Genomic DNA, 19,635 nt, shown 5'->3' on the forward strand with positions numbered 1-19,635 from the left:
TTATTGTAGTGTCGCTGCCACACAGCTGTGATTCTCTCATTTAGATAAACATACATCAGTTATTTAGAGAAAGACGATATATAATGCTTTTGAAATTAACATATTAATGCAGATGTGAGTAAAAGTGGAATTATTCATGACGTAGTTATGATTTAGTTCAGGATTAATGAGTTGCTCATCTCCCATTAAACATGAATTTATTGGAATAGTAACTGTTAGGACAACAGTTTTAATGCTTCTGCGAAAAATCAGCTCAGTGACCAGGGGCCCTCATCTAAAAAACATTGTGTAGGATTCCAACTAAATGTGAACATTTGCTCAAAAGCCGAAAATTGCATCTGCCAAAAAATATTAGAATCAGTACAATCGTGCGTACACACGTCTGCACGCACTCTCCGTTTACAGATCACAGTCCACCTGGAAGGTTGTGCAGTTCATATCCCGCCCTCAATACAACCACATTCCACCATAAATGGTAAATACAAAGTGCCTCGTCAAAGGCATTTTAGCATCTCAATCAGTCTGCTGATTGATGGCATTTGACGCTAAATCCTGGCAGAAAAGATGAGGAAAAGGAATTTTAGTGAAATAGTCATAGTTTTTTAGAGTGAAATAGTCACGGGGGAGGTGGAGGTCACAGCAGTGGCTTCACTAATAAAAGAAAAAACAAGTGATCTGCAGCACGTCGTCACCGCTGTAAATGGTGTGAGAGCCACAGAGAGATCTGTGACTGCAGGAGGTGGAGAAGAAGTGGTCTGGGCTGAAGGTGGAGGCCAGAGGAGAGTGACATGACACCATCATGGGGCCCAGGGCACACCGAGCCCACGTCTTGACACCAAAACAGCCCCCATTGTTGTGACGGTCAGCGTGTGTGGCAGAGTGTCGGAGAGGGAAGGAGACAGAGTTGGTGGAGACCACAGCGGAGATGAACCTGATAATGGAGTTTTATCTGTCTATTAAATGTATAAAATAAAAATTCCAGCAGGGACTTGTGAAAAGGCTGAGTGGACCTTGTCTTGTGTCCTCAGTCACTAGAGCTGGCAGCGGTGGGTGACCAGGTTGTCTGTTCCCAGCGCATGGCCGTACCAGCGCATCCATAGTGCTGCATTACGCATGGCTGTCCTCTCGCTATGTAACTAGATATAATAATAAGCTGCTTGTGTCTATAACAACAATGCAAGTATGACAACAGTCAGAGCTTTGAATGTCAGTAAATATCCCTATAGTCCTCTATTTGGTATTCTTTATGTAGTTTCTCTATGAACAACAATTTTGTATAACTGCAATCTAAAATCAGTTGAATTCAGTCGGTGTAATGAGTTTATTTATGAGTTTGTTCTTGTGTTACCAGCTGCTGCAAACTAAAGATTGACAGGCAGTCTCGTGAACATTTCACATGTACAGGATGTACATCTGCCAGCATCAGTTTGTACTATAAATGTACAACTTAATATTCCTCTGTTGTACGCTACGTAGTATATCCAGATACGCTCACACAGACATGTGCAGAGATAAACATAGAAATGAGACCACAGCCTAACAGAAAGTCAAACAAATTAATGAAAAATGCAACAGCTGACACATTTGCAGCAGTGAAGGAGGAGATGTGGGCAATTCATTCACTTCCAGTGCACTGTTCATACTTATTATTGAAAAATAGCATTAATGTAACGCACAACTGCACAGCAACAATAATAAATATGGTAATATACCGTGAATGTGGGTGAGCTTAAAGTAACTTTCTTATAGAAGATGAGTCACATCAGAGCATCTTTTAGTTTCTTACTTTAGTTCAGTTCAGTTCAGTTCAGACAACTTTATTTATCCCTTATGAGCACTTTCATCGCAGACTGCAGTTTATATACATAATCCTCATCAACAGCAGACAACTGCCAATCGCTGCAGTTAAAATGCTCAAATATTTGAGGAAGTTACGACGTTACAAATGTAGTCTGACAAATCCTTAAATGTGTGAAAGGCATGGAAAGCTATAATAAACAGGCTATAAATGAGACATCAAGAGGCAATAAATAGTCAATGATGATAAGAGAGAAACAACTGAGTCATTAAAGAATCATTTTGTCTGTGTTAAGCAGCCTGACAGCAGAGGGAATAAAGAATTTTTAGTAACGATTTCGTCTCGTCAGGGACATTTTATAACGTCTGCCTGAAAGCATGAGGGAGAATCAGGAAATAAAATGTAGTCTTGCTGGCTGGTGGGTTTTTGTCTTTCAGAGCTGTCTGTTTCTCTCTGAGCATAGCTCAACAAGAATGTTTAGACCGCTTTTGTCTTTAACAGGAAATCCATTTAATTGCATGCATGCAACGTTATGCACAACATATAGTTGATTCAAGAAAGTCAAGAAAAACTCCAGTGTTCTCATCTAAAATCAAACAGATTCCTGTTACCCGAAGGTAGTACAAGGTGTAAACCATGCTTTCATAAAGGATTAGTCTCTTTATTATTGATTTAAAACACTGTAATAAACCATCTGATAATCTGCTACGAAATGCTATACATGGTTAGACGGTTTAACTGGATTATAATTTAGTACTTATATTATATGTTTTCTTCTGTTTCATCTGTATCATTGACTGAATGCTTCCAGTAGTTTTTCATACAGGCGAGAGACTCCTAATTTACCTGAAAGCTCATCACTGTTCAAATTCAGTTTTCTCTTGAAAAATTGGGATCAACATTTGTCTTCCTTCAGAGCATGCAGATTCATGAATTTACAAATCACTCCGTCTTCACTCTGTCTTCACTCCATCGCAATGATAAGAAGTGACAGAGGCGCCAAGTTAGTCTCCTTGTGTATATTGTATAAAACCTGGCCTCTTTTAATCTGTGTGCACAAGTTACAGGATGACTGTGCAGCTTTCAGGACACCACAGTGAGACTAAATACTTCATTTGGATTAAAAGGAGACTAATTTAAAAAAAAAACGGCAGCAAATCCAACTGTTTGCTGAGAAATATCTTCGTTAACAAGTAGGAACAACAAATCAAACAAAAGTTGCTTCACACTTACATTTGTGTGTTTTCCTTTAGAAGGAGTTTTTTTTCTTCCCTGCAGAGCTCATCCAGAAATGTAATTGATTTTTGTTTACGGCAGCAGTTACTCGGTCGGTTCAGATGCTGGCCAACTGAAACTTTTACATTTTATTTATTTCTGTGTGTGTGTGTGTGTGTGTGTGTGTGTGTGTGTGTGTGTGTGTGTACATACAGCGTTTGTATGGCTCTCAGTGAGGAAAAGGTCCCCTTGGCGATGGTCTGGAGTTTGTTGTCATACAGTGACAGCAGATTGAGGTTGTGAAGGTCCTGAAATGCATCTACACGCAGACACGCAATCTTGTTGGCATTCAGTAACCTGAAACAAAGAAAGGGGGCGGGTCAGTGACGATGGCCTTCAATCATAATGTCTATAACTCTGACGACAATGTTTTAGATAAGAACATTTCAGCTGAATATAAATGACAGACAGATGTGAGCTCTTGGCTGCAAACCTTGCATGTGTGTGTGTGTGTGTTTACTCACAGAAGCTGCAGAGAAAACAATCCCTCAAACAGTCCTTTGGAAATCTCAGTGATCTTGTTCCCATATAGTACCCTGCAGAGAACAAACACTACATTAATAAGTCATGAGTCAGGCCACACGTACAGTATCATCGAGTAATACCATTAATATTAACACTTCTCACTGTAGTGACGGTTAAACCTATTCTCACTTCCCTCAGTTCCTCCTGGCAGCTGGTTCTTATCAAGGGTTTCTTTATGCACACAATATATCTTCTTTGGGTTTTTCTAAAAAAAAAACATTTCCTGTATGCTGTATGGGAAAGTGTGTCTGCCATATGAAGCTGACTCTTGATCTTATGTTTGTAGCACAAAAATACGTCCTTTGACAATGTGTGGCGGATAAATGGTGCACTCATGTCCCATTGTCACAGACATCAATTTAATGCTGCCTTTGGTGAAAGTTGTAATTCAAAGCTGGAGGCATGAGGGATTTCTCAGAACGACAAATATCCCGGTCAGTAAGTGGAAAAGGTCGTCAACTCTTTTTCCAACATGTCAGCAATGCAGCTCTTCTGGAATTACATTTTGAATGTACACAACCTGACATCAAACTTTAAAACAGACCAAGTGACTTTGTTGGGTCATTTTCATGAGAAGGATTTCATCTGAAGCCCCAAAGCATACACAAGATCCAAAACAAAGAAAACACAACATTTAAACATAAATACATCAATTAGCTATTGCTACCAACAACATTTTTTATAATACATTAGGGAGAATTACAAACACTACAATTAAGAACCACTTATATTTTAATCAGTTCTTCTGTAATTTTCCATACTGAATTGAAACTCACTATTTACTTCAGAGATTTGTTTATTTGGATTCATACATGGTTATTGATTCATGATTACCTGACTGAATTGACGGGTTCAAATTTTATCGCCTGAGGTGAAAAGCAGTGGAGAGGTGACGTGTTAGGATGTGATGCATATTTTAGGTGAACCGCTCGTTTATTCGAGAACGCTTTTTCAGAACGCTATCCAAGGCTGTTTATAATATTGAGAACATTTAAAAAACGAACAGAAAACCGAAACGACATATCACCCATTTATAAAATGAGCTTCTCATTACTGTAACACACATCAATATTGACGGACTTACTAAATATTGAATGCGAATGAAAAAAAGAAGAAGAGCAGAATTCTACATTATCTCAATAAACCACAACCAGTACGAGTCTGACTTTGTGCCTGTGTGTCGACACTTTGGCTGAAAAAATATAACAAGTCTCTAAATCTGAAATCTGGCTGCAGCTGCAGTCTCAGGAATTCCTGCTTTTTTCAGAGAAAAGCTTTAAATAAACACATCAGATAAACAAACAGGTCAAGACTGAGACTGCCATCGCTTCACACGCACGCACGCACGCACACACACACATAAAGGCGCCGAGGAGTTATCAGTCATCTTTACTCGCCACACTCACTTGTTGTGTATATTCAAGCAGACTTGGAAACATGTGTTTTAGATTGTCTTTTATTTCATTGTGCTGAGTGGAAGTCCCCGGGAGACCTGACATCGGGGACACACACGGCGTGGGCAGCGAGCGCTTCATTTATGCCTGACCCGTGTGCTGCTCTGTGCATCCAAGCACACGCATGTAGAGATGTAACTGATGGCTCATTTACAACCGCTCTGACCAAACACCAACACACAATGTGCACACTGAGCAGCCTAATGTGATCGCCATACTGTATGTGGTGTGTCAGCATGAATCTGTGTGCCCCATTCTCTCTGTGGTGCATGTGTAATGAGGTGGCAGAATTCTCCATTCAGCAATTCAGCATTTATGAATTATTGACTTTGGAGAGACGAGACCTTAATATAACTACTTCATGAAATAACTCTACATGCCTCACTCCCTCTCCGTCTTTCTTCACAAAGCTTCACACGCAACGCAGAGGGGTTGACCTGAGATTGAGGCTGCAGATAAGGCCAGTGAGACGACATTGACATTTTTTAAAATCAAAAATGTGGGTAAAAATGTCTGATAAAATGGTGTTGTTTTATTTTGAACAGGTTCAATGTTTGATAATTGTAAGACAATTTATAGATTTCCCATTTTCTTAGATTGAACCCAGCAAAAACTACGCTGTTAATGATAAGACAGAAGAAAAAAATGATTTGCAAAATTAAATCTTGATCAAAACCTTACACTGAGGGTATTTTGTAGGAGTAAGTATAATTGATGAATGGGACTAAACTGCATTGTGGGTTTCAAACCTGCTTATAGAAGCTCCATGCACACTATTAAATAACACTGAGAAATTCAAAGGTTTGCAGATCTGCTCAGTCCAGAGAGACCAATAAGCTATGAAAGGGCAATCAGCATTGCTCAGATTTGGTTGGCAAATGGTAAATTGTTATTATAGAAAATGTCGCCAACAACTACACAACACATGGTCTGATAAAAAAGTCCAGGAATGCACCTTTAAAAAGGAAAAATGTAGCGGATTTAAGACTTGCTGCAATCTCCTCCAAAGTAGTCGCTTGGTGCAGCGACAAACCGTTCGCAGTGCTCCTGCCATGCTTGGAACGCTCAATGGAAGACTTTTTGTCATTTTCTTCCAAGTGAGTGTCAAGCACCATCTGTGATTCGCTCTGGATCTCTTCCATGGTGTCAAAGTGACATCCCTTCAGCTTGAACTTCATCTTGGGGAAGGGAAAAAGAGTCACAAGGAGCCAAATGTAGGGAGTCAGGGGGAATAGGAGCAATGACTGTGTTGGCACGGGCCAAAAAGATCACATGTTTTCGAGGCACTGTGAGTAGGCAAGTTGCCATGATGAAGCACCATATTGCACAAAAATGCAATGCGACCTCTGCTCTATGTCAAATAAGCATTTTGCACAGTTTGGTGCTTCACCGTGACAACAAACAATTGTCACCTTCCCCTTAACCCGGCAGATTTGGCTTCATCTTTCCCCAAGATGAAGTTGAACTGAAATAACCGCTTTGACACCTTGGGAGAGATCGGAGGGAGAAAAACCTAAATCTGCTATGTTTTTCTATTTTCAAAGGCGTGGTCCTGTAGCTTGCTGATCGCATCTTGTAGGCAGACTTATTTCTTAGCTGAAGTTGCACCTTCTGTAGGAGCTGTAATTTCTCTGTGTAATGAGGGGTTTCCATTAAATTCGGTTGCTCAGACTGTTTGGCTGGACCTTTGACTTGTCAGAAGTATGTGCTGAATTTGCCAGTAGCGTGACACTCCAACATCAAAACATAATGAACTGATGGATTGATAATTGGCTAAACTAGGCTCCTGTGTTCAGCATGTCTGATTGTATAAATGTTTAGGTTTGTCACTTTTCTCCCTCATATTGTTGTGGTCATGTTAAGTTCTGACATCTTGAAATTGTGAACTGTTTGACTGAATTGAAATCACACTTGAAAACATCCAACTGTGTTGTGTTGTGACAGAATTACTGACTCTCCAAAGTGCACTCACAGCAGTGTGTCTTGTGTTTTCTGCACACGTCTTAAATGGAAAAATACCACGCAATACTCACAGAGAGTTGAGGGAGCGCAGCCCCTGGAAGGCGTCCGAGGCCAGCTCTGATATCTGGTTGTTACTTAAGTCTCTGTGAAAACCAGACGAGCAATTTAAAAAAAAAAGACGTAAAAAAGAAATATATAAAACGGCGAATATTAGAGGAGCAGAGGGAGAGAAACACAAAAAGAGAAACAAGGGGGTCAACGCAAAAGGCGCAAAAGGAACAGGATGTGAACGTTTTTGTAAATGGTTGACAGGGTGCAGAATATATACATATCTCCTCATCTACTCACATCCTGCGCAGCTTCTTATAGGGAGAAAAGGCCCCGGCTGGGATCACCTTGATGGCGTTCTGCTCCAGTCGTCTGGAACCAAACATACAAAACAGACCATTGAAGGGCGACGTTACCATTCCCCTATCACAGAGCTATCGCCGACGTATTCTCGACTGCTGCTCGTTCCCGGAGGCTCTGGCTGAGGGGAACATTTCCAGATAAGGCGCTTTGAAGACCAATGCCAAGGTTTGTCACATTTCTCTGATCCTCTGCCCTCCGTAACATGTGTACAGTGAGACAGACACACAAACACACAAGCGCACAAACCCTGAACTATCTGGGCAGCGGTCCATTAAGTGCCAGTCTGACTCTGCGTCAATCATTGCCAAATCAGTCAAGCCCGGCCAGGAAGGGTGAAGGAGAGGAGGAGGAAGAGAAGGAGGGGGCAAGTGGAAGAGAAAACAGGCCAAAACAGCCATTTTGCGAACATTTCACATGTTGAGCCACCAACTGGAGGCATTACATCTAAAGAGTACACTTTATAACTGTACTGTTCTGGTATCAGGCCTGTTTGTGAGTCTTGTCAAAATGAACTAAAGCTGAGTGCTTGTCAAAGCTAGTCCATGTCAAGTTCGAGCAATAATAATACTAATCCAGGTCAAGCCAAGAATCCTGTCCTAGGTCAGTGACAGACAAGTCACTCAAACTCAGCAGTTAAGACAATCCCATTGAGGTCTGAATTTCTGTATTGCCTCAGTTAAAATGATTACAAGTCCAATAAAATCAGATTCACGCTAGAGTAAAATTCTCTTGACAAGTCTAAAATTAAACAAAGTCTTATAATCTTGTTAAATCACATTTTGGGCCAAGTTTGGCAAAATGAATGCAAATCCAACTCAAGAGTTTCTTCATGACTAAAGCAAAGCAAGGCTGATCAGCAAAACGGTTCAGAGCATCAATTCCTGTCTGTAGTTAAACCAAGTCATCAGGGTGTTGAGAATATGCAGCATAATTTGTACTGTTAAAAATATAACGTTTTTTTTTTTTTAAACAAACTTTTAAAAACCGCTAATACTGAGTCCGTTATTCTTATGTTTCTAGACCACACAGTTACTTTCAATACAGTTGACCACACTATTCATACCTCTTGTTTTGAGCATCCCAGTGGGACTAAAAGAACAGTTTTACACTGGTTCTTACTTGTCTGAGGTTTTTCACCCAGTCTTGGGGATGCTGGGTCCTCCACAGCACCTCTATTTTGTGGAGTCCCTCAGGAGTCTATTCTAGGATCTTTTGTATTTACACTTTACAGGCCTCCTTCATGGCTGGTTGTTACAACCACTGTTGTGCAGATGACACGTAAATTGGTCTGCCTTTAAAACTGAAAGATTGAAACTCCTGATGCATGCTGATGGAGAGTCTTGAGCTTAGGTGGCTCAAAGCTTAAATGGATCTATTATTTTGAAAATCTGAATGACTATAAAACTAAAATCCTGATAGTCGTGGCGGTGGCGCCCTTCCTATCACTTAAGATTACCTGCAGCAGTTTGTTCAATCTCCTATGAAAAATCTTGGTGTGTTGATGGACAGTGATCTTAAAATGGATAAACAGTAAACCCCATGGTTAAGTGCCTTTTTGTTATCTGATGTTCTTGTCCAGGGTCCCTTCTACTTTTATGGATAGGGCCATAAATGCTTTTATTTCTTCCAGACTGGACTTTTGTAATGGTCTCTATGCTGGCATAAGTCAGACCTTCATTTCACAACAGTGCAGCAAGTGAGCGCACATTAGTCCAGTCCTTACCTCCTTTCACAGGTTGCCTCTACATTTCTATAATCCAGACTTAAACACTAATGCAACCTTTTGCCGTCCTAGCCCTTAAACTTAGGAACAGACAGCCTATGAATGTCCTGCCGGCTCCTCCACTGCCTGTTTTTACATGACATCTTATGGACCTTTATTCATTGGCTTTTAGCCCAATGTGACAGTTCATTCTTTCATTCAACACATTTTAAGTGTTTTGTCATTCTTTGTTGTTTATAACTTTGTTGTTAAATTGTCTTTTACATCTGTACACAATTTTGTGCAACATTTGTTCCTTTTTTTATGTGATCTATATAGAAACCTTGATTGATTTGAGAACTTTTGTGGGATTTCATATGCCCCCAATGTAAGAACATCTGCTAGTTCTCATCCTTTTCTCTTGTCCTGATTGCCTCCTTTACGTAGTGACATGAACTGTCTCTCCCCTCAGATTAATCTGTCAATTCTTTTTTGCTCATTCTTTCATTATTTTCTTAAGCAGGGAAGAGCTGCATGACCACGCTTTCTCATTTCACAGATGTGTGGTTTTATTTCACCAGATAAGTAGTGAAACAGAATGGTGAGAAGAGACAAAGAGGGAAAATGGAGAGACGCGCAGAGAAAGAGCACGAGAAATATCACCGCGCCAAGTGTGCAGGCATGATTTTTTTCTGTGTGTGAATGCAGTGTAAAAAAAAAAAGTGCGCACAAATGCTTGTCTTACATCTCAGTTATGGTTTCAGGAAGGTTGGTGGGTATTTCTGACAGACCCTTCCCTCTGCAGTCCACAATGTTGTTACTGCAGGTGCAGGACTCCGGGCACTGTAACACACTGCAGGACGAATACGATGATGACTGGTGACCTACACAGAGACAAAGGGCCAATTTTATCCATGGATAATAGATTCTGACTGGTGAGAAAAAAAAACAAAGACAAAGCGAGCTGGAACTCATACAGTAGAAGAAAGAAACAATGCAGAGACGATGTGGCCTGGTCTATTTGCAATATTATTTTTAAGCTGGTGTTGTACAGAGAAATTGATCAATTTATATTATAGTAGGTACAGCATTCGAAAAGTATAGCCAAGCCATGCCACGGAAGAAGAGTACTTACTGTCTTCCCCATCTTGAAAAGCACGAGCAGAACAAAGCAAGAAAAAGCAAACGAGACAAAGCAAAAGAGGAGTTTGCCACCATAAAACAGCAAGCAGAGGTAACTTACAAACCAGACAGGGATGCAAACAAATAAACAATAAATTCAGCCTACCTGTGCACACAAACTCCTTCTTCTGCACCTCGGCTACATTGTGCCCCCTCAAGTGTGGAGGGGCCATGCACTGCGTGTAGAGACCCAGGCGGGGGCGCTGTCGCAGCCACTCGGACAGCCAGGCGACGTGGCAGTCACACTGCAGGTTGTTGGAGTGCAGACGACTGAGTGAGAGAGGAGGAGAGGACAGGGAGGCAAGGGGGATGGAGGAGGGAGGAGAGGATGTGGGGAGTATTTGGGAGGTTGAGGAGGGGGCAGACAAGTGAGAATACAAGTGGGGGAGGGAGGGAGGGAGGTTTGGATCAGAGGAGACATAATAGATTCGATGACAGGTGAGACAGGAGCAAGGTGGGTAGAGGACAGAGAGTACGGATCAATCAATCAGCCATACAAATGGGAACGGATGAGAGGAGTCCTTCCCCTCGGGGTGATGATGTTTGCCAAATATGCAGCTGTTCCACTTACAAAGTCCTGAGCTTCGGCATGTGATTGAAACTGGCCACGGACAGTCGGCTAATGTTGTTATTGTTGAGGGTCCTGAAGAGAAAAGAGCAGAGTACACAAGATACACATTAATATAATTTCATTGTTTGCCATATTTACACAACAGTGTTGTACCAAGTAAATGGCACAGTAAGCATTGTCACATATATAAGCTGCAGCCTTTTATTTATCTATTTATTTTTTGACTTAGCCTGAGTTGAAGGCCGGAGAAATGCAGGACGTTTCATCAGAACCCATTTAGATTAAAGACTCATCCAATCTCAAGGATCGTCCTGAATACTATAAAGGAAAGTCTCCTTTCCAAAAGGACACATGACGCAAAGCCTCCTTTCTTTAAACATATGTCACGATGCACACACCAAAACACATTCCTTAAAATGAATTTAAAATCAACCAATATGTGAGTTCTACAAACTAACAGTCGGTGCTTGGCCAAAATGTCCTCTTTCACAAGTGAACTCTGGAACATATTTTTGACTGATTTGGACTTTGATTTTTTTTAAATATATTTTATTCACCAGTAGTCTTTTGAATCAAAGAGGACAAAAATATGTTTGAGGTTAATTGTTACTTGTTGGATTTGAGCAATCTCTGGATGTTAGAAGGACTTTTGCAGGACCGACCAGATTGAATCCCTCCTACCACTGGGATATCTCTTGCGATTAAGAAACACCTCATAACTCTGCTCGCAGCAAAATCCAGACTTTAACGGGGATGTTTTTGAAGCAGGGTATTTTAACTACAGTTTAGCCACACATAAATCACCTGAAAACTACCTTCCTTATCAACCATCACATTTAATTAAACCCAACCGAGCCCACTGTCTCGCCTTTTTTTTTAGATACAGGCTTAAAACCTCATCCCTTTACTCCCTCCTGAATTGTTAAGACTACAGATACACAGGTGCTACAGTTTCTGTGGTAAATGAGCTCTAATTCATGAAGCAATTAGTTGTGGTACATTTGGTGATAGCTCTTACAGAAAAAAGGTACTTTGATTGTAACACAACACTCCCCGTGAATACACACTGTGTGCTTTGACAGCAAAGAAAACTAAATCTGTAATTTTGATTTCAGTTCTTTTAATGTATAAACGGAACAGCTTGCAATCAAAGCTGTTTGTAGTAGATAAAAAATTTTTTTTTTAATTGAAAACATAAACAGGATTGTCAGGAGAGCACAAGTGAGTTTAGGAAAGCTGCCCGAATGATTTGGTGACTTATAAATGAATCATATGATGGCAGCAATATCACAGAACCGGGCATTAGAGCCACTCTTAAAAATATATGAGTGCCTTTTTTTTTTCTCCCCAAGAGCTGCACAGGAAATGCAGTCTTTAAAAGGTCAACGAGGATATTAGCGGCTCCATATCCTACTGCTGTTGGTGTTCATCATTCACCAAAGCTCTGCTGCTGTTAGCGGGGCAACTGAAAAAACAGATACTCACAGCACTTCCAGGTCACGTAACGCTCGGAAAGCTCCATCCTCAATACAGCTGATGTGGTTGTAGTCCAACTGGCTGCATTCACACACACACAAACACACACACACACACACGCACACATACACACACACACACAAAAGAATAAAGGAAAAGAAAAAAGGGGAGGAAGATATAGATGTGAGGGTGTCACCTGAAGACAGACAATGCCACAGTATTGTATGTCTTCAGGTGGAATTCAAGTCAGACAGCCAGTTACAGAAGGAAATGCATCAACTGCCCCCAAGCCAACTCATCAACAACCTCTTGCTGCCTCCCTCGTACTCACTCACTTCCTCTTTTGTAGTTCTGTCTCCTGGGCTCTTTGTTCTTTGTAGATGCATTTCTGAACGTATTTATCTCTGTATCCATTCCCGTTTCCTTCTCTGTTCTATCTGACATCTAATTTGTATGCGCCGGTCTTTACCTCTTTCCCCCTTCTCTCTGCCTCTCTCTCTCTTTCTCTCCCCCCCCCCTCTCTCTTCCTGCACTTTCTCAGAATCGTTTTGCTGAAACAATTTAATTAAGACATAAGGACAGTAAATCATGTGCTGTCAGCTGCATTTTTAATGCACTCACACACAGGCATTAGGATAGGCGTGCACACACACACACACACACACACACACACACACACACACACACACACACACACACACACACACACACACACACACAGAGTCGTGTCCTTTTATAATAATTACAAAGCATTTGAAAAATTATCTGGTGGGGGAAATAATCCAGGAAGCTGTGAAATAGCCCCCAAAAATCCATATTTATAGAATTACCGCTGGGCAATTACTTTACCTGCAAAATGGCCTACAATTATCATAACTTTGAGCAAGGCAAAACAAAGAAGAGAGCAAACACTGAAATGTCAGTGATGTGACAACAATAAACACACACACACACACACACACACACACACACACACACACACACACACACACACACACACACACACACACACACACACACACACACACACACACACACACACACACACACACACACACACACACACACACACACAGAGCTGCTAACGAGCCGCGGTGCCAGTCAATACACCAAGCAGGAGGCACATGACATTTAACACAATGAAATATTGATGCACAGGCACATGGGCGGTGTGCACATTTGCAAACATGCTGAAAAGCAAATGATAGGTGTGCACACACATACGCATGACTGTGTACACATATACATGTGCACACACACAAACAAACCACACATGTATGCAAAGGAAGTATTGCCGGAGTTCTACTTACAGGTTCTTGATTTCCACCGCTCCCCTGAAGGCTTTCCGTGGGACCCCCTGAATCTGGTTCTCGCTGAGGTCTCTGAACAGCAAGGAAGATGCAGAGAAGGATAAGAAGGGAAACACAGAAAAAAGGTGGTAGAGAGTTAAGCAAATCTGTCACAGAGCCACTTGCTTTGCGGCACAAGTACTTGATGTAATCACCAAATGCAGCAGGGGGAACTTCAGAGAAAGACAGATCATCTGCAAAATTGAGTTCCTTGCACACAGACTAACTCCTTTCTCCTAATATAATCAGACGTCTCTGTTCATTTCTCGAAGTGTCCGTGCATCAAGAGTCAGACGCAATTCAATTGACTGCATTGAGAATCCATTCAAGTCAGGTAGACCAAGCTTTAAAAGCAGCACCAGTCTGTAGGGGGCACTAGTGACCTCCTCTCCTGAGTTTTCTCTTGCTCCTCTCATCACTCCCACTCATCTTTCCCTCGCCCCCACCACTCCCTCTCTCCTCTGCTTTTAAGGAGTGAGTGATGGATGTGTATGTGTCTGAGTTTGGGCATTGGGGTTTACAGAGATTTAATTTTCAGCCACTTTAAGTAATCTGCAGCACAAAACATGGTAAAAGAAAATTCAAGAAAAATGGAAACATGTATACAGCACGCGCGCACGCACACACACACACACACACACACACACACACACACACACACACACACACACACACACACACACACACACACACACACACACACACACACACACACACACACACACACACACTGCTTGTTAAGGGCATTTCCTGCATGCTGAATGTAAATTCAGCAGTAACTACAACTTGCCTAACAATAACCTTAGCCTGACCTTAAAACTTAAAAAAAAAAAAATTCAACACCATAATGACTGCGTAAACAGATTTGGGTTATTACACACGCATGCATGCACACACAAACACACGAGTAAAAATACATACAAACATATGAACAGGTGTCACAGCCTGAATCTACTAAGCAGTCTGCCACCAAGTGACACAAATGCTATCACTGCTTTGCTTTCTATAGTGCGCACGCCCACAGGATGTGCACACAATTCATGCGCACATACATAAGTGAGACAATACAGAGATATGAGGATTAATTTAGGCGTCTGAACCAGAGTGCGTGTGGGATGTCAGCGACGCAAAATCAAACTCTCAGACGTCTTAACAGAATCTCAGACTACTTGATTTTGAGGGTTTCTGAGTGCATGGTTGGGAGCCAATACAGACTCAATTTCCAGACGAACACCCTGACCTGCAGCCACTGACCTTACAGCTCTTGACCCCAGTTGTGGCTTACCACCGTGCTAATCGGCTAAAAGCTAATGCCCATCCACATTCCACACATTCCTGCAGTCGTGATGGTATAATCAGCACTGCAGGTATCATCCATCTCCCGGGTCTCCACCTGCTGTTAGTAGAACCAGCATCTGAGATGGTAATTTTCCACCGAGAACACAGAAAGCGTTTGAAAAAAAAAACAACACTGACTGGCTGTATCCAGAGGAGGTTTTTTAGGATTATCATTTGTAGCCCTGATGTCCTGAAAATCCTCTTTATCCTTGGAACTGGTGGGAGTTTGTGATGCCGTGTGGTTTTGATGGACGGCTGAGACAGCAGGGGCACACAGGCAAAATTTAAACAAACTTTCTCTGGTGACTGTTGCTTATTAGCAAGAGGACAGATGTTAGTAGTTGTACTGTTGGCCATCAATCTGAATCACTCTGCGAGGTCACGAGATTAAAACAGATTTTATACACACTCAGTGTGTTGCCTCTAAAAATGACTTCAGTCAGAGCAGTTTAGGTAATGGTTATTTTTTTTACCTGGCAACTCGGGCTGCATGCAATGGTAAAAGGACTTTACTTCTATAGCACATTGACCACTTGATTATTCTCTGCACACTTCACATGACTACTCATTCAATTCAATTCAATTCAATTTTATTTGTAAAGCGCTAAATCACATCAACAAACATCTCAAAGTGCTCTTACAATGATAGAGTACAACAGAACCCAACTAAACCCTTCCAAAGCAAGCAGGTGTAACAAGCAACAGTGGCCAGGAAAAACTCCCTCGCATGGAGAGACGTTCATAAGAACTCCCTCTTCAGGAAGAAACCGTGGGGCGGACCCTAGACTCTGGAAGGGCGGCCATCCGCCTTGACCGGTTGGGGGGAGAATTCACCCATTTACTTACGCAATCACACAGACGCTCACGTTTACTCACACGGCTGCCATTCAAGGTCCTCGCACACCTTTAGGATCTTGAGGCTCATTGTCTCTCAGAAAGACACTTTTGACACATGGCCAGGGTGAGACGGAGGATCAAATCACCAACCTTGGCATTGGAAGATGACCCACTCTCAAGAATTGTTTGTAAATGTAGACAGTACATTTTCACATTAAAATCATTTTCTCATTTATCAGATAAGCTTAAACAATATAACTGTGCAGAATCTCATGCCAGAGAAAGTGAAAATTATCTTCCAATGTCTTTCGGTTTACAGAAAAAGAGAAAATCCTGGCTGGGAAATAGAAAACACTGACTGCTGTTCACACTTCATGACTTTCAACTGAGTTAAACTGTTTTGAAAATTCAACATTTAAGGGAAATCATGATTTAATCCCAAAAATGGTTGTAAAACATTTAGTTTTAATTTGATTTATTCAAACCCAAGATAATTTCTTATACTTTTAAGCAGCAACTATGTGCAAATTCTTTAGTGTTTACCTGTTTTGAACAATTGCTCAATGGGGATCCACTAGACTACTGATAAGGCAAAGCAATTTGAAAACAGCTTGTTGACTTTGGGAAACTGTGTACAAAAATGACTTGAAGTTGAAAGTGCTGACCAGAGATTTACATAGTTTTCATCTTCTTTTGATTTGTGTGCCAAATCCAGAAGATCAACAAAAGCAAATCAAATTCTATTTTACGTCTTTGACTTCCAGTTGCACTTTGACATATTCACACATGTGCACTTGCAGACGTGTGCATTCAGTACGCTCTGATGTCAAGATCAATCAGGATGAGCCTGAAATAAGACTTGACAAACAAAAGTAGATGAAAAAAAGGTTTAACCTTTGCTGTTTTACACACACAATGCAAATACGTGTGTACGCATGTACACGCACGCACGCACGCACGCACACAGACATGCACACATAGACGTTGGCTGGTCTGAATCAAATAGAGTGTATCATGATACTATTTTTACAGGACCAGGGGGGTTTGGAAAACAGCCACGCTCCTTTAACCACTGGAACTCTAAAACCAAATAAATACTCCAAAAGCCTACTTAACCTTCCACACACACACACATGCAGACACGCACGTACACTCGCACAAGACCGTATAGCTTATGCCGTGTATCCTCTACGTCTGCCTATCGGATGTAAAAATCAGTGTGTAAGTGTCCCATATATGAGGAGTTGACAGTTTGACAGTCTGCACTTCTATGTTTAGGCCACACACAAATCTCACTATAAAATGACCATACGTTCACAAGCTCACTTGACGTGTTCATTAGGGGAAATACAGCGTCCTACACCACCAGAGAGGAATGAGGGGCAGTTGGAGTAAAGTGTGTGTGTGTGTGTGTGTGTGTGTGTGTGTGTGTGTGTGTGTGTGTGTGTGTGTGTGACGTGTGTGTGTGTGTGACGTGTATTTATTCCTGAAGCACTGAGATGATTGACAATTGATTTTTCCATTTTTTTCTGTCCTTGTGATCTACAACAGTAAGTTTACACGCCCACACGCATGCACAAGCATTTTAAGACACACATGTACACGTATATGGTACACGCAAACGCATATGATTGGCAGTTTGGGAGAGTGTGGGATTCCTAAGGAAGTGCAGAAGGCCACTCTCAACTATTCATCACTGAGACCACCAGACAGAGAGAGAGAGAGAGAGAGAGAGAGAGAGAGAGAGAGAGAGAGAGAGAGAGAGAGAGAGAGAGAGAGAGAGAGCAAGTTTTTTTTTCACTCGGAAATTGACTTCTTAGAGACTCAGGAGTGGATTTTCTTCTCCAGTTTGGCGCCAAAGCACCTGATTCAATTTCATCTTAACTTAAATGAAGTGTTTTCAGCACCTCTTTCTTTCTTTTTTCTCCTTAAGTTTCCTTTCCCTTCACGTTTTCCTTTTCAACCATCTCTCAGTCTTGTTATTTTTTTCTAAATTGGTCTTGTTTTTGGACTTCCCCAAGATTTAACCCTTCACCTCTGCTATGAAGTCTAAACCAGGAGGTTACCTTCATTAAAAGAGGCTCCTGCTGAGCCCTGTGTGTGTGTGTGTGTGTGTGTGTGTGTGTGTGTGTGTGTGTGTGTGTGTGTGTGTGTGTGTGTGTGTGTGTGTGTGTGTGTGTGTGTGTGTGTGTGTGTGTGTGTGTGTGTGTGTGCGCATGCATGCTTTTGTTTGAAGAGGACGGAAGTATTTGACCCAAACAGGAACTATATCATGCTGCTAAGTGAGGAACCTTCTGAAAGCCAGAACACACATTTATTCATACGAAGACACACACAAGCTCACAGAAATTCAACACACAAAGACAAGGCAGACAGCTGAAAAGCTGAAAAGGAGAAAAACTGATTCGGACATACACACACGGACACACACCATTCTATACTTTTATCCTTTGTAGTGGCAATACAACCGCTTACATTGATTCCCTGCAGAATCCCTCTAAACTGGGGCAACCATGACTTGCCTTGATCTTAAATCTAACCTTAACCTTAATCGACTCAGCATAGCCTGAACCAAAAACATGCTTTCACCTGTCCGTAGTGTGACATGAAAACAAGCACACACGCACACACACGCACGCAAGTACGCACGCACACAGGCACTCAAAACCTACAACCCCCACCATTTCTTGTTGCTATTGGCCTTTTTCTGACACCTGCCTGAAGTGAGACAAATCCATAGAAAATCATTCTCCATATTTCCTCCCTCGGTCCACACTAAGCCGTTTCATTTCACACCCAAAAACTGCGCTGTTGTCTCCACTCTCATGCTCTCCAGAGCCGATAAATCTAAAAAAAATAGAGCTGGCATCAGGTTTTGGAGTGGACAGCAAAATTTGAGCTCTTTAAAAACAATGAAATACCCTGTGGTTAGGAGAATAAGCAGTAGGGAGTTAACAAGCCACATTTCTGTGGCCTCCAGTGCTCCCTGTGGTAACTGATTTTAAATATCTGTATAGATGTGTGTATGGACCACATTGGATTCTTCATAGTAATTTGGCCGGCATCTCAGTGCCTTGCTTGTCAGTGTTTATCCCATGACTGGCACAGAAAAATGAACAGATGATGGTGGCTAAGCTGTCAGTTTGGCTGCATTAAGAAAAACACGGTAGAAATGATCATATAGAGCAGAAGTTTAATTCCCTACACTTCTCCCAGATGCCCAAATCAGTTTTTTGCCAACCCAAACAGGACTAAAACTCACATCGAGGTTTATCTGTTGTTGCATGCTGGTGTGGATCGAGCACTTTACAAAAGTCAGATGAAAATGATTGAGGCGGCTCACATCGCTTTCCCCAAAATAGTTTTGGATGATTGTCATATTTTCCACATCATCTGACCTTCATCTTTGTCTGTTTTTCTCACCTCTGGTGGCCCAACATGCGTGCGTGCGTGCGTGTGTGTGACAGAGTCAGGTCTCCAGTGTTAAGAGCTTAGTGCTCCTTTTCTAAAGGGGTCTTTTCACATTGAGAGGGGCTTTTGACACCCTGCGTGTCTAAGAAGACCTGGGCATGAAAGAGCAGCACTCAATTCTCACCCATGGACCCCTTATCCTTTCCCCCTCCTCCCTGCTCTTTTGCTTTCACACTGGACTCACACAGACACACACTCTCACCTACTATAATACAGTTTCTGAATCTCTTTTGTATGGGACCTACTGCCGCATGATTCTTACCCTGGTCCAATGAGCTGGGGGT

The 19,635-nt window shown here is 41.7% G+C and overlaps 1 protein-coding gene across 2 annotated transcripts in view; it reads right to left on the reverse strand.

The window, feature by feature from the left end:
- slit2 (slit homolog 2) overlaps positions 1–19,635 on the reverse strand; it is a 102,122-nt gene that overhangs the window by 27,918 nt on the left and 54,569 nt on the right. For both annotated transcript variants that reach the window (XM_080464153.1, XM_080464152.1), the window contains exons 5-13: positions 13,667–13,738; positions 12,366–12,437; positions 10,881–10,952; positions 10,416–10,579; positions 9,873–10,011; positions 7,363–7,434; positions 7,086–7,157; positions 3,538–3,609; positions 3,227–3,370 (exon numbers count right to left, since the gene is read on the reverse strand). In XM_080464153.1, the coding sequence (XP_080320279.1) occupies positions 3,227–3,370; positions 3,538–3,609; positions 7,086–7,157; positions 7,363–7,434; positions 9,873–10,011; positions 10,416–10,579; positions 10,881–10,952; positions 12,366–12,437; positions 13,667–13,738 (879 nt within the window). The remainder of the gene's footprint in view (positions 1–3,226; positions 3,371–3,537; positions 3,610–7,085; positions 7,158–7,362; positions 7,435–9,872; positions 10,012–10,415; positions 10,580–10,880; positions 10,953–12,365; positions 12,438–13,666; positions 13,739–19,635) is intronic.

The sequence above is a fragment of the Lipophrys pholis genome, assembly GCF_963383615.2.
Source record: "Lipophrys pholis genome assembly, chromosome: 5".
Classification (NCBI taxonomy): domain Eukaryota; kingdom Metazoa; phylum Chordata; class Actinopteri; order Blenniiformes; family Blenniidae; genus Lipophrys; species Lipophrys pholis.